Source organism: Aegilops tauschii, chromosome 2, assembly GCF_002575655.3.
Source record: "Aegilops tauschii subsp. strangulata cultivar AL8/78 chromosome 2, Aet v6.0, whole genome shotgun sequence".
In the NCBI taxonomy this organism is placed as follows: Eukaryota; Viridiplantae; Streptophyta; class Magnoliopsida; order Poales; family Poaceae; genus Aegilops; species Aegilops tauschii.
Window position 1 is genome coordinate 291,261,902 of NC_053036.3, and position 16,012 is coordinate 291,277,913.

At 45.6% G+C, this 16,012-nt stretch overlaps 1 protein-coding gene across 1 annotated transcript; it reads right to left on the reverse strand.

The window, feature by feature from the left end:
* Positions 1–233: 233 nt before the first annotated feature.
* LOC141041651 (uncharacterized) lies at positions 234–3,834 on the reverse strand. Its single transcript, XM_073508488.1, has 2 exons — positions 2,593–3,834; positions 234–2,354 (listed from the first exon to the last, which is right to left on the reverse strand). The coding sequence occupies exon 2, from the start codon at positions 1,755–1,757 to the stop codon at positions 723–725; it is 1,035 nt and encodes a 344-aa protein (XP_073364589.1). The 5' UTR covers positions 1,758–2,354; positions 2,593–3,834; the 3' UTR covers positions 234–722.
* Between the last annotated feature and the right edge of the window lie 12,178 nt (positions 3,835–16,012).

Here is a 16,012-nt window from a genome sequence, read left to right on the forward strand (position 1 = left end):
GTGCTGCCGGAGGACTCGAGCTACTACTTCACCATCACTCGCTGGATTGAGGAGCTGAAGGCGTCATTAGGCCGTATGTGTGTTGACGTGGAGGTGCTGTCCGTTCGGCACTGGATCGGAGTTCGCGGGACGGATCGTGATTGGATCACGAAGATGTTCGACTACATCAACCGCGTTTCTTAATGCTTCCGCTTAGCGATCTACAAGGGTATGTAGATGCAATTTGTCCTCTCTTAGATGGTCATCTCCTAGATTGATCTTGGTGAGCGTAGGAAATTTTTTGTTTCCCATGCAACGTTCCCCAACAGTGAAGTCATTCTCACTCTCAATATGGTGGCACAAGTCACTCAACTCATCATCATACGCCTTGAAGGGAAAATCCCATGCTCAACCATCTTGTAGTCGCCGCCGTGGATGAAGGCCGAAGATGGCACATCATCACTCTTGCCATGGATGAAGGTCGAAGATGCCACGTCATCACTATCGCCTACAAAGATGGAAGCATCATCCTTGCTCGTCACCATGTCGCTCGCCTCCAAATCTTGGTCCTTGAGTTGCTCCGTAGTCGTACTCATCATCGCACCATCTTGAAAAGGAATGTTAGTAGACTCGGCATCATCAATTCCACAAAGAGGGATGGCAGTGAAGTCAAAATTGAGAACGTCATCTTGGAGCTTGTCGGGCTTGGACATCTCGGTGGTACTAGCCTCATGCTCGCCATCTTAGAGCGTGGTCGTCGCGAAGTGTGCTTGGGGTCGAGTAGACTTGGCCTTCATGAGTTCTTGCTCCGCCTTGAGAGCACCAAAGTACATGTCATCGAGGGACTCGTAGTTGTTGGTGAAGATAGGCTTGGCGATGTTGTTGTTCAATCCCATCATGAAGTAGACCTTCATCCAAATGCGGTCATCCACACTGGCTCGTCGCAAGGCTTCCTTCATGTTCTTGAAGTACTCATCAAGGGACTTGGATCCTTGTATGGTGTTCTCCAATTGGCGTAGAAGATAGTCCATGTAGGTGGAAGGCACAAATTCTCGCCGCGTCGCTTTCTTCGTGTTGGACCAACTCATGTTGAGGCTTCTCGAAGGTGTGTGAAGCCACCATGTCAACGCGTAGTCATGGAAGGTACTTGCGGTGCACTTCACTTGATCTTCAGAGGGGGCTTGGTGTAGCTTGAGGTAGTCGTCCATCTTGTGCTCCCACTCGAGGTACTCTTCGAGCTCATGAGTCCCAAAGAATGGAATCTCATCTTTGACGGTGAAGTCGAAGTAGCTCGTAGAAGTAGTGGACTTGAGCTCGTGGAGTAGGCGAAGATGTCGTACATCCGAAGGCGAAGATGCCTTGAAGTCATGTGGCGAAGATGCCAATGTTGTTGAAGAAGCCGTAGCCTTGGTTTCGATGTCGCGATTCTGTATAGCCCATGCACGCGGGGGTGCAGAAGGCCGTGCACACAGGGTCCCATGTGCACGGGGGTTGGAGGCCCGTGTGCACGGAGCTGGCAGAGAAGCCAACTCTCGTCTAGAAGGTCGCTCTTCATGGTCTTGTCGGTGTCGCTGCTTGTGTGTACTTGCCGGAGATGGTAGCTTGGGAGTCTTTGCACGTGAGCGTCTTCTCGAAGCTGAGGAATACCTCTTGCAGTTGTTGATGAGAACCTTGAGCTCCTCCATGTGCTTGTCCATCTTGGCATCGATGAGGTTCTTCATTACATCAAACTCGTCGTCATGGTTGTAGACCGGAGATGATATGCTTTGCCTATCCATCACAAGACTCGAGCAAAGGTGAGTAGGAAATGAGATAAACAATACCAAGCTACCTTTTCCCAAAGTTGAGGATGTATCTCATGTCACTCAATGTGAAATGAAAGAATAGTGGAGTTGGTACCGGACTTGTTCACCCACACCTACAAAGTAAAGCTTATCGAGTGGCTTGGTAAGGACAAGTGACACAAATTCATGCAAATTGAAGTCCAAGATATTGCAAATGTATAAATAAATCCAAAGGACTCAAAATGCAAAGCAAGTGATCGCAAATATAGAGGATGGCAATAAAGAAACACACACGATGGGATAATGGGGCTTGTGCAACTATAGGGATGAGCAATACAATATTGCCTAACGAAGACTAAGCTCGTGTTGCACAAACACTAGGAGAGCACTAGCTTGATTGCACACTTGGGCACGATTCACCACTTGGCACCAACCTATATGTATGGAAGCTAAATGTTTCCTATTCCATGTATCCTCATGCACAAGTATCTCTTTTCATGCTCAACTCTCTTTTGCTTACAAGCTTTGATCTTTCTTTCTTGCTTAAAAGCTTTTTTGCTCTTCTCTTCCTTTCCACTATTCTTATTGAGCCTGAACAACAAATATATGGGACAAGTATCACAAGATATGCACGGGAGAAAGCAATTGCAGTGTATGATATATCAAATGATGTAACAATATGGTATCGTATCACTATGGTGCACAAGTTTTTGCGAAGCCCGGCAATACTCGGATAGCTAGTCTCAATAGGTATGAAGGTATTCTCAAAGATGGCGGGTCTATCAAGATGTAATGTAAAGGAAGGAAAATTTTATGATGGAATGGATACCTTCGTCACATTTAACCTTTCATGAAGTCGGGGGTAACCGGCCTTTCTTCCGGTTGAACATGGTCTCAAAGGATGGATGGTCGTCGTCGATGTGGAAGCTCGGAGTGGATGTAGTCGATGGAGCGATACAAGTTTCTAGTGGTGGATGAAGATGAAACCATCCCTAAGTATCTGAAACACCTTAGGAGACCCAAATCACAATTCAAACAACCACAAATGCAATAAGAACAAAAATGTGTTAGTTTGTAGAAGTTTTATGTGGTGGTGCGGAAGTTATAGCAGAGGGCCTACAAAGATGCAAAAATGCGCAAAAATTTATGGAGCCAAATGATGGTGAAACCAAGATGATCATCTCGGGCATGTCGCTAGATTCTCAACGAGCTAAAGAACACCCAAATCGGATTTCTGAAGTGGGAGATATGGGCAAAACAGTGAAACGGTGGCGGCTGAAACTGGTAGGGTCGTGCGCACAGGGTCTAAGGCCCATGGACACGGGGTCCCATGCGCATGATAGAAGGCCGTGGACACGGGGTCTCCAGGAACTTCACGGGGGGCGTGCGCACGGGGTCTGGGGCCCGTGGGCACGGGGGTGGCGGAAATTTCGCAATTTCAAGGTCAGATTTGAAGGGGATAAAGAAAATTGGGCTATGGGGATGCAATAGAAGGTGGATCTACTTGCTAAACACCACATCCATGGATTGAAATCAACAAAAACTCACAAGGAACAACAAATCACAAAAATTTGGTATGGCTCTTTTTGTGGGAATTTTCGAATCAGGTCAAAACCACACAAAATTAGGCTAGAAAACGGTGGGGAAGACTCCAAACTCGTGATCAACATGGCTCTAGATAACAAGATGTTGTAGGGTGGAGACCCTAAGTGGAGATCTTTCATGAATTGGAGGGGGATTCCCTAAAGAACGCGAAGAACACGAAGAACAAGAGGGGAAATCACAAGAGGGACACTCAAGAACAAGTTCAATCACACATCCACTAGACTAACGAACACACAAGATCCACAAGGTACATGAACAATCAAAGGGAAACAAGATACATGGTAAAGTTCATCTCAAATCCAAAGGAGATGAGGTCTTGATGATCTAGATAGATCCTTCCCACAAGGAGGTCTTGAATCCCTAGGGATCTTCTCCAAAGGAGGCCTTGAGCTCCAATGGAGTCTCTCTCTCTCTCTCTGTCTCTCTCTCTCAAGAGGAGGAATCCCACAAGGGGAGGTACATGAGCTAATCTCTAATGTCTAGATCTATTCTTAGCTAAGTCTAAATGGAGGAGGAAGTGGAGTATATATAGGTCCAAGGCATGAAGGGGTAAGGAGGGACGAAATTGGGATTACATGGGAAAAGCCCGCAGCAACATACAGGGGGCCACGTGTGCACGGGGTAAGTGGAGCCCGTGCGCACGGGGTGTCCAGCGACCTGACGCAGTAGCCCGTGTGCACGGTGTCTGTGAGGCCTGTGGACACGGGGGTCCCGTGGGCACGATACACGCCCGTGCGCATGGGGTCTTCAGGCTCGTCCAAACTGGGAGGCCCGTGGGCACGGGGTCGCCTTGGAGCTTCTACCTTCTTCTTGGCCGGTTCCTTCTCCACTTCCAGGCTTTTGTCTTGGATAGTGTAGTTGTTCTCTTGCGCTTGGACTCCTCCTCGATGAACGTGTAGCACCGCTCACACCTATGTATGCACACAAGAGAGGGGTTGAGTAGTATACCATCCTCGAAGGGCACAAGTGAACACGTGTAAAGGAGATGCTTCACCTTTGTGTATGTGAAGTAGATGTGGCACGTTTCACTTGCCAACCGAACTCTTGACATGGTGATGTCTGTAGGATGCTCCGCATCATGTTGTCTACGAAGACGACGACCTTGCTGACTGGGGGACCAGGCCAGGGAGGGCACTCACTCGGCTAGGAGGGTCAGGGTCATGTGCCTCCTCTACTACGGGTCAGGTGGACCTGGCTTAATGGCCGCTCAACCACGCCGGCCTTGGCCAGGAGGGCCAGGGCCTAGCGGCAAGGACATCATCCACCAAGGGAGCGATGTAGCTCGGCCAGGAGAGCCAAGCGACTGTGGCGTCACTGGAATCCCTGGAAAGGGGTGCCCCTAGTCAGGAGGACCAGGCTGCTTGCTTGGGTGCTCCTGTACACCCTTCGCACCAAAGCCAGCAGGGCCAGGTGCTGGAGCGCCTAGAAGCACCCTCAGCTCCACAAGTGAGGGTTGTTGCTGTCCATCTGGAGTGTCCTGCTAGCCAGGAGGGCCAGAGGATCCACTCGATGGGTGCAGCTAGTGCTTTACCTAATGTGACTGGCACATATGACATACAAAATCAGCTTTTATTTAAGCCTGGTGTGCTAGAGGCAGTCTCAGGTGTTGTGGCTGCGAGGCTAGCTAGCCCGGCTACATCCAAGGAGTCTGCAATGTTCACTTTTGCTGCTGAAAAGAATCTTATGTAGGGCCACGCAAAGAGAAAGGTGAGGAAATGTAAAAAGAAGGCGAGGGATGAGATATTTGAGAGCGCTCGAAAAGATATCATAGGAAAAAAGAGGGGTAATCCTTTTGGGGTACTACTAACAGGGAGTGACCAAAACTTCTCTTTCGAGAGGGAAATGGATAGCTATGAAAGTGTGTTGTATGGTGAGATGAGTGTTTCTTCAAAAGGAGCCTGTATGGTTAGAGTTGAAACTATGAGGGATGGGGGATAGTCACACATGTAGCAAAGGAAACAGTGGAGGAGGAGGCATACATGCAATAGAGGAGGGAATCTGTTGGAGATGATGGCGCATCGGGCGGCCTCCGAGGAGGAGGTCCGCTGGGCCAAATGAGGATCCTAGGATGGAACTTCCGTGGTATGCTTTCTCCCACGACAGTTCGTGAGCTCTTAGAGCTCCAAGAGCGTACCAAGGCTGATATGATTTTTTTTCTGAGTCACACTTGAATAAATGTAAAGCCGATGAGCTGCGTCATTTTTTATCCTTTGATTCAATGATTGTGGTGGAGAGTGATGGTCGGGCCGGTGGCTTAGTTTTGTATTATAATAAGTTGAATAAAATTGTTTTGAACTATCTATCCGCTCGTTTCGTTGATATTCTTTTTATGAATAATGATGATGCACATTGGCGGTTCACGGGTTTTTATGGTCATCCGGTTTGGAGTGAACGTAAATTATCTTGGATAATATTCAAAATTTACATAATTTGGGCCATCACCCCTGGGTGATCTTAGGGGATTTTAATGAAATTTTACTCCCTTCGGAAAAAGAGGGCGGAAATGTGAGACCAAATACTATGATGAGAGACTTCCGCAATTCTTTAGCAGAGTGTGGCCTCGAGGATATGGGTTGTATTGGTGACCCTTTCACTAGGAGGATAGGTGATACTAGAGAGAGACTTGACCGTGCGGTATGCAATGTGGAATGGGTGAACAAATTCCCGCGGGCCACGATTATCAATGAGGAACATGTTCATTCTGATCATCGTCCACTCATACTGGATACAGATTATTTTGACGGAAATATTTTTAATGCCCCAAGGGATGAGTAAAGTAGTTCAAAGCTCGATGGCTCAAAGAGGAGACGGTCGGTGAAATTGTTCGTACAGCTTGGGAAAAGGCAAAGAAGATGGGTATTAGGCCAAATCTCGCTTATCGTACTCGAGTGATTCACTCAGATTTGCATATTTGGGACCGTGAGTTTTTGAGAGGGCCAAAACAGAGAATGAAAAAGCTCAAAAAAGAGTTGGAAAAGTTGCGAATATGACCTATGAATGTGGATTCCAAAGCATGACAAAAGGAGATTTTGGTCCATATTGAAAATTTGCTGGAACAAGAGGAGATTTATTGGGTACAGCGTGGTCGTGCAAATTGGTTATCGCATGGGGACCGGAACACTTCTTTCTTTCATCATGCGGCAACAGCTAGAAAGAAAAGGAATCAGGTCAAAAAATTGATTGGGGATGACGGGGTCTGGGTGCAAGGTACGGAGATGAAGGATTATATAAAAGAGTATTTTTCAAAACTCTTCATGTCAGGAGTCATTCAACCTCACCTGGAAGATCTCTCTCTTGTCAAAAGGAAAGTGATAGATGAAATGAATAAGGCCCTCATGGCCCCATATACGCTAGAGGAAGTTAGGAAAGCCTTATTTGATTTTGGTGATTTAAAAGCGCCAGGTCCAGATGGTCTACACGCTGTTTTTTATAAGAGATCTTGGTCTATGTTGGGAGATGACCTAATAGAAGAGGTCCTCCAGGCGGTGAATAAATGTTCGATACCGGGGGGATGGAATGATACTGCAATTGTCATGATCCCAAAGGTTAACTATCCAGAAAAGGTCACTCAATTTAGACCTATTAGTTTATGCAATGTGGTGTACAAGGTTATTTCAAAAATGATTGCAGCACGTTTGAAATTAATTTTGTCAGACATTATTAGCCCAACTCAGAGTGCTTTTGTTCCCGAGAGACAGATCACAAACAATTTTTTAGTAGCATATGAGTGTTTCCACAAGATTAAAAGAAAAGAACGGGGAGGGAGGGGTTGTGTGCTATCAAGTTGGACATGCACAAAGCTTATGACCGAGTGGAATGGCCTTTCTTAGAAGCAATTTTGTTGAAGCTGGGTTTCAAGGAAAACTGGTTGAATTTGATTATGCAATGTGCTTCCTCTGTGGAGTATAGTGTTCGGTTTAATGCAAAGGAGACTGGTAGCTTCACACCCACTAGAGGGCTAAGGTAGGGGGACCTCCTATCCCCCTATTCGTTCTTGTTATGTATGGAGGGCCTGACGGACCTTTTAGCAAGTGCGGAGGAGAGGGGAAAGATCTCACACATAAAGGTTAGCAGGGAAGCCCCTTCAGTTTCCAATCTTTTGTTTGCGAATGATTCCTTGATCCTCATGCGAGCAAATGCTACGAACGCGGAGGCTCTTAGAGTTCTTACTGTGTCGCTTCAGAGCAGAGGGTGAGTGTCAAAAAATCCAGAATAATTAGTTCCAGTACGAAAGTGGAGGACAAAGTGCAAATATGTACAATTTTAAATATTAAGGTTGAGGCCCTTAATGATAAATATTTGGGATTACCTGCCAATGTGGGCATGGACAAAAGCGATTGTTTTCAGTTCTTGATTGATCGTATTATTATGAAGATTAGTTGACGAAAAGAAAAGTTGTTATCAGCTGGTGGAAAGGAAATTTTGCTTAAGTCTGTTGTTCAAGCTATCCCAACATATGCAATGTCCGTATTTAAAATTCCTAAAAAAATGCAAAGTAATCATAGACGTGATGTCGCAGTTCTGGCGGGTTGACGAGGACAAACATAAAAGGATGCAATGGATGGCGTGGTGGAAGATGTGTGCTCCAAAAGACCAAGGAGGAATGGGTTTCCGTGATATACACTGCATTAACCTGGCCTTGTTAGCGAAACAAGCTTGGCGTCTCTTGGATAATCCTGAATCGTTATGTGCAACAATCCTAAGAGCCAAGTATTTCCTGGAGGGCGATTTGATGAGCGCAGTAGTAAAAAAGGGCTCCTCTTTTACTTGGCAAAGCATTATGGCGGGAGTGGATTCTCTCAGGAATGGATATATATGGAGAGTGGGAATAGGAGAAAATATTGACATATGCAGAGATGCATGGATCCCAAATTGTGCAGATAGGAAAAGTATTACACCTAGAAGAGGGAATCTCCTGACGAAAGTTTCTTATCTTATTGACCGAGTTACGAATTGCTGGGATGAAGAGTTGGTGAGACAAATATTGTGGCCAATTGATGCTCATAGAGTCCTAGCGATCTCGATACATATGCACAATATGCCGGATTTTATCGCTTGGAGGTATACGAAAAACGGTTTATTCACTGTTCGATCAGCTTATGTGGAGGAATGGAACAAACAACATGGGAGGAAATTGGTATATTCAAATGGCATGGGTATAAGTAAGGTTAATCCTATTTGGTGTAAGATCTGGAAATTAGCTTGTCCGGCGAAGGTTAATTTTTTTATTTGGCGGATGCTTCACGGGACTCTGCCATCTCGCGTTACACTAGCCAACAAACATGTAAAAACTCAACCAGCCTGCCTAGCATGTTTGGATGGACCAGAGGACACGAAACATGTGTTGTTTCTGTGCGAGAAGGCAAAAGAACTGTGGGAACATTTGGGGTTGTATGAAGTGGTAAAAAGCCTGTGTCATTGATGGTGCAGGAGAGGCAGTCCTTGAATTCTTACTCCTCATGCCTAATCATGAACTACCTATCTTTGGCTCCCGGAATGCACGGGAACTGATCATATAGCTACATGGTATTTATGGTGGAATAGACGGAAGCTAGTCGATGAGGGTTAGTCTCAAGAGGCGTCCCAAACCTCGATGGGGATTCGGGCTATAACAACAAATTATGTAATGGCCCAATCACCTAAAGCAAAGAGGAAGACTGAAGGATGGTGCATACCTCCTATGGGGTTTGTTAAATTGAATGTGGATGCTTGTTTTGATCATGATCGGCTAAGGGGCACAACAGGTGTTGTTATCAGAGATGACAAAGGAAACTTCATAGTAGGTGGTAACTGGAAGATTCAGTACTGTGCGGATGCTCTGACAGCGGAGGCATTAGGATTCAGGTTTGGTTTAGGTTTGGCACAAAAGGCAGGCTGCAATCGTCTCATTATCAATTCTAATAATATGGAAGTCATTGACACAATGAAGAATGGCGGACAGTCGGCGAGAGCAGCGGCTGCAATTTTTTAGGACTGTTTTTTTATTGCCTGTGATTTTCCTCACACCAGTTTTGAACATTGTAACAGAAAAGCGAACAAGGTAGCTGATGAGCTTGCTAGATTAGCAAAATGTTCCATGACTAAGGATTGGATAGAGGATCCCATGGAAAATCTTGTAGCTCTCCTTATAGACGATGTAACCATTATTTCTAATTAATAAAGTTCAAGTTGTTTTTTTTAACTTGCAACCCAACGCGTAAGAGGGGTTGTCAATTCCTCCACGGTATTGTGATAGATTAAATTGTATAGGTTTTGGTAAATAGATGTAGCAAAAACACAAAATAAAATAAGGAAAGAAAAATTGCAGCAAGGTATTTTTGGTCTAATATGATAGGAAAATAGACCCAGGGGCGTAGTTTTCTCAAGAAAATAGCATACGGTGGGTACACAAATTGTTGTTCGGCAATTGATAGGAAAGCGAATAATCATGACGATATCCAAGGCAATGATCATGTATATAGGCATCACGTCCAAGATTAGTAAACCGACTCCTGCCTACATCTACTACTATTACTCCACACATCGACGACTATCCAGCATGCATCTAGTGTATTGAGTTCATGAAAAAACTGAGTAATGCAATAAGAACGATGACATGATGTAGACAAGATGAACCCACGTATGAATAAATCCCATCTTGTTACCCTTAATAGCAATGATACATGCGTGGCATGTCTCCTTCTGTCACTAAGATTGAGCACCGCAAGATCAAACCCATCACAAAGTACCTCTTCCCATGGCAAGAAAAATCAATCTAGTTGGCCAAACCAAACCACAATTTCGGAGAAGAAATACGAGGCTATAACAATCACGCATATAAGAGTTTAGCAAAGACTCAAATAATATTCTTGGATAGAACTTATTATAAACTCACAATTCATCGGATCCCAACAAACACACTGCAAAAAAGAGTTACATCAAATAGGTCTCCAAGAAGATCGAGGAGAACATTGTATTGAAGATCAAAAATAGAGCAGAAGCCATATAGCTACTACCTACGGACCCATAGGTCTATGGTAAACTACTGATGCATCATCGGAGGGGCAACAAGGATGATGAAGAACCCCTCCGTGATCATTGGCCCCTCTTGCAGAGTGCCGGAAAAGGCCTCTAGATTGGATCTCGTGGTTCTGGAACTTGCGGTGGCGAAAAATGTATTTCCTCGATGCCCCTAGGGTTCTTGGGATTTTAGAGTATTTATAGAGGTGGAGGTAGGTCAGGAAGCTTCTCGTAGGCTGCACTACCCACCAAGGCGCGCATGGGGCCTCTGCTGCGCCCTATGGCCTAGTGGGCCCCATAGCCCTCCTCCCGTGTGCTCCTTTAGCTCCTTGGGTGACTTCTGGGCAGAAAAAAATCTCGAAAACGTTTCGTGTCGTTTGTACTTCGTTTGGTATTGATATTCTGCAAAGTAAAAAACAAGCAAAAAAGAGCAACTCGCACTGGGCACTATGTCAATAGGTTAGTCCCAAAAAATGATATATAGTTGCTAGTAAACAAATATAAAACATCTAAGATTGATAATATAACAGCTTGGAACAATCAAGAATTATAGATACGTTGGGGACATATCAGCAACGAGTTGAGGTGCCTCATAGTCCAACTTCATCTCGTCCGCGAGCCGGTCTTATTAGGCAACCACTTAATCCCTCTGATTCAAATTATCAGGAATCGTTGCCCTCTTCTGGAGAGTCGACCGCCTTCCAGTTCCTGGCTCTCACCATTAAGCGCGGGTAACTTATCTTTGAGGCACATTTTTACTTTATCATCACAGTTGTTTCTTTATACTGATATTATCTTCGTGACCGCAGAGCCAAAGCTTTCGTGAAGAAGAAAACAGGCATGTCATCTTCCACCGCGGCAAACCCCGAGACTCAAGACCCGCCAGTGGTGCCTCGAGAGATCCAAACTGAAACCGTGGGCAAAGATAAGCCGGACCAAAGGGTTGAGCCTGTTCATGAAAATGAGCCGGTGCAAGTTGACGAGCTAGCCGTGGTGGAAGGGTCGGTCAATGTAGATGAGCAAATCAATACGGATGACCTAGCTTATACTGGTAACCCACCAAGTCCTGCTCGTGCCTCCAGTCCTATGAGGGTGGAAAACATCGTCTCATCACACACAGCTTATCGACGAGCTGGATCTGTCAAAGTATCAAGCTGGCTATACAGAGGAAAACAAGTGTGTCAATCCGCCCGAGTTCAAGCCTTTGGCTCTGACTCCACCTCGTCGTAAGCAAACTTTTGCCTCTGATGTCGACTCGTCTGCTATAATCACCGATGACTCAACCTTCCAAGCTTTGTCCACTATCCAATGGACGCCAAGGGACCTCGAGACCGGGCAGGATGAGCCGGCACAGGCTGACCTGGAAGCAGCTGGCGTAGAAGGCCAACACGGGGACGTCAACCTGGAGACCTCTTAGGCCGGCTTGAACGAGCAGCCACTTTGAAAAAAACTTGCTTTATATTCAACCCAGATGAGGTTTGTAATAGGGGTAGTAAAAACCTTGCTTATTTGTGGTGACATCGTGCACTTGATACTTTGGAGATATTTTATGAAGGAAACTGAGCCGGTGCGATGTTTACTAATCCGTCCATTACTTTTATACTTGTAGTATTCCTCGTCCTGTAGAAATGAGCCGGTGTTTGAAATGACAACCCGAATTATGTTGAAATCTGATCAGGACAAGCCGGTGTATTTATGACCCGACGACTCTCTGTTGAGATGATCAGAGGTCAAAAAACAATTCCTGAAAAACAGAAAAAATAATACAAAGACCTAGATATGTAATTGTAAGGAAATTGCATAAATTTTAAGCCGGCTTTTGACGCATGAAAAAAAGACCGGCTTTCGAGGCTCAAGTCTTGCTTCAGTGAAGTTGGCGTGATAGCCCATGGTTTATCCTAGCTTTTTGTAAGCCGACTCTCATGTGACTTAAGCCGGCATTTTAACCTTGAGAAGTTCAGGGTCAACATTGATTGACTGTCAAGAGTACGTCGGGTCACCTTGGCAGAGTAGCATCGACATGACAGGCAGGTTTAACCAATATTCATAATGGCATATGCCGGGTCAAGAGGGATGTTAATAGCTAAACTCGATGAGTTAGAAGCCCCAGGTGACCGATGATCAAAAAATAAAGACTCATGCACAATATATGAAACAAAACGAGAAAGGCCCCGAGTTTCGGGGATGCCGGCTTTATTATAATGATCATAAAGATATATACAGAGGTATTTTACAATAAGTTGGAGCCAGTGGCTCTAACTATAATAAGGCCGAAGATGAGCAATATTCTAGGGCATGTTGGTCTCCTCCTTAGAAGTACGTGACTTATTGTGTTCACGTATGTCAATCAGGTAGTATCACCCGTTGTTGAGATTTTTGCTGATGACAAAGGGCCCTTCCTGTGGAGGTGAAAGCTTATGCATACCTGTCTATTCTTGTATCAGACGGAGCACTAAGTCACCTTCCTGGAAAGTATGGCTGCGAACTCTACAGCTATGATAACAGTGTAGGTCTTGCTGATAAATCACAGATCATGCTGCAGCAAAGTCATGTTCCTCCTCCAAGGCATCCAAAGAATCCTGACGAGCTTGTTCATTATCTGCTTCGACATAGGTTGTAACTCTGGGGGAATCCTGACGGATGTCACTGGGTAACACGGCTTCTGCACCACAGACCATGAAGAAAAGCATATAGCCTGTTGACCTATTGGGAGTAGTCCGTATACTCCAAAGTACCAAGGGGAGCTCCTCAACCCAACAACCCGGAGTGCACTCAAGAGGAACCATGAGTCTTGGCTTGATGCCTCGTAAAATCTCCTGGTTAGCACGTTCTGCTTGGCAATTGGACTGAGGATGCACCATTAAGGCTATGTCGAGCTGGATGTGTTCCCTTTGACAGAACTGCTTCATAGCTCCTTTGGATAAGTTAGTGCAATTGTCGGTGATGATGCTGTGTGGGTAACCGAAGTGGAAAATCAGCTTTTTCAAGAACTTGACTGTTGTTGATGCATCACAATTGCTGATTGGCTCTCCCTCAACCCACTTGGTGAACTTATCAACAACGACTAAAAGGTGGATCTTCTTGTCCTTGTATGGTTTGAACGGACCAACCATATCAAGCCCCCAAACCGCAAAAGGCCAACTTATGGGAATCATCCGAAGCTCTTGAGCCGGCACATGAGCTTGGTGTGCAAACTTCTGGCATCCATCACACTTGTGCATGATGTCCTCAGCATCAGCGTGAGCTGTAAGCCAGTAAAAACCATGTCGAAAAGCCTTTGCCACTAGGGACCTTGAGCCGGCTTGATGTCCACAGTCACTAGAGTGAATCTCATTGAGGATTTCTCGCCCCTCTTCAGGGGAAACACAATGCTAGAAAACACCTCTGATGCTTCTCCTGTGTAGCTCACCATTGACAATAGTCATAGACTTGGAGAGTCTGGCGACCTGATGAGAAATGAGTTCATCTTCAGGAAGCTCGCCTCGAGTTAGATAAGCAAGATAAGGAATTGTCCAATCTGGTGTAGCATGAAGAGCAGCCACCAACCGTGCTTCCGGGTCAGGAATAGCAAGATCTTCCTCTGAAGGTAGCTTGATAGAAGGATTATGGAGAACATCAAGGAAAACATTGGGAGAGACCGACTTACACTGAGAACCTAGGTGTGACAAGGCATCAGCCGGCTCGTTGAGCCGCCGATCTATGTGATCAACCTGATAACCTTTAAAATTGCTCATGATGTTAGTCACCGCTTGCTGATAAGCCGCCATAAGGAGATCCTTTGAGTCCCACTTTCCTGAAACCTGTTGGGCGACCACATCAGAGTCACCCACTCACCAGACCTGGCTTAGATTCCTATCCTTAGCCATACGAAGACCATGGAGGAGGGCCTCATACTCAACTGCATTATTAGTATAGGGAAACATGATCCTTAGAACATAACAAAATTTGTCACCTCGTGGGGAAACTATGATGACTCCAGCCCCCAAGCCTTCCAATTGTCTAGAACCGTCAAAGTGGATCGTCTAATACGTGTTGTCTGGCTTCTCCTCAAGGACTTGAAGTTCAGTCCAATCGTTGATGAAATCCACCAATGCTTGAGATTTGATAGCTGTTTGACGCACATATTTCAGATGATGTGGTCCAAGCTCAATCGCCCACATAGCAACCCGGCATGTGGCCTCCTTGTTCTGGATAATATTTCCCAGAGGAGCTGAGCTAACCACAGATATGGGATGCTCCTGGAAGTAATGCTTCAGCTTGCGACTAGCCATGAAAACACCAAACACCAGTTTCTGCCAATGTGGATATCTTTGCTTGGACTCGGTCAGAACCTCACTGACATAATAGTCTGGCCTCTGTACTAGATATTCCTTCCCTGCCTCCTTTCGCTCCATGACAACTGCTACACTTATTGCTTTGTTATTACCAGCGATTTACAGGAGCATAGGCTCTTTGTCAATAGGAGCAGCAAGGACGAGCAGCTCGGTCAATTGCTTCTTAAGGGCTTCGAAAGCCTTATTGCAGCATCACTCGGACAAAATTGTCAGTCTTTTTCAACAACTGGTACAGTGGAATCGCCTTCTCACTGAGGCGGCTTATAAAGCGGCTCAAAGCCGCTATCCGACCCGCCGTACGTTAGACGTCATTGATGTTGGCCGGCTTAGCAAGCGAGGTTACCGCTTTGCTCTTGTTCAGGTTAGCCTTGATGCCCCATTCTGACACAGAAAACCCAACAACTTGCCTGCGGGAAAACGAAAGACACACTTGGTCGGGTTGAGCTTCATCTGGTAAACTTGAAGATTGTTGAAAGTCTCGTTGAGGTCATCTAATAGAGTTTCCTTCTTCTGATATTTGACCACAATATCATCAACATAAGCATGAACATTATGCCCAATCTGCTGGTGGAAACAATTCTGCACACAACATTGATAAGTAACCCCCAAATGGTGTTAAGCTCGAAAGGCCTGGAGACATAGTAGAAAGCCCCAAATGGTGTGACAAAGGTCGTCTTCTCCTAATCCTCGACGAACATCTTAATCTGATGATAGTCGGAGTAAGCATCCAGGAAACATAAGCACTCACAACCAGCAGTAGAGTCGATGGTCAATGCAGGGGAGGGCAAACAGGTCTTTGGGACAAGCCTTGTTAAGATTTGTGTAATCAACACACATGTGCCAAGTGTCATTTTTTTTTAGAACAAGCACTGGATAAGCCATGCACTCGGGATGAAATACTTCAAAAATGAACCCGGCAGCTACGAGTCGGGCTACTTCTTCCCCAATAGCCTTGCATCTCCTTGTTAAAACGACGGAGGTACTGTCTGACAGGTTTCATCTTAGGATCCACATTGAGGTGGTGCTCGGCGAGTTCTCTCCGTACACCCGGCATGTCAGAAGATTTCCATGCGAAGATGTCCTGATTCTCATGGATGAACTCGATGAGCGTGCTTTCCTATTTTGAATCCATGCCAGCCCCAATGGTGACCTATTGGGAGTCTCCAGGGGTGAAGTCAAGCTGTTTTGTGTCTTCGTCGACTTAAACTTGAGCAGGGGTCAGACTCTGTGGTAGGCTTCTTCAAGGGGGTCATGTCAGCTGGGTCAACATTGGTTGTATAAAACTTTAGCTCTTCTATTGCGTAGGCCGAC

What these genes read in the sequence shown, in the direction of transcription:
- LOC141041651 (XM_073508488.1), bottom strand. Translation starts at nt 1,757, where the DNA reads ATGGATAGGCAAAGCATATCATCTCCGGTCTACAACCATGACGACGAG.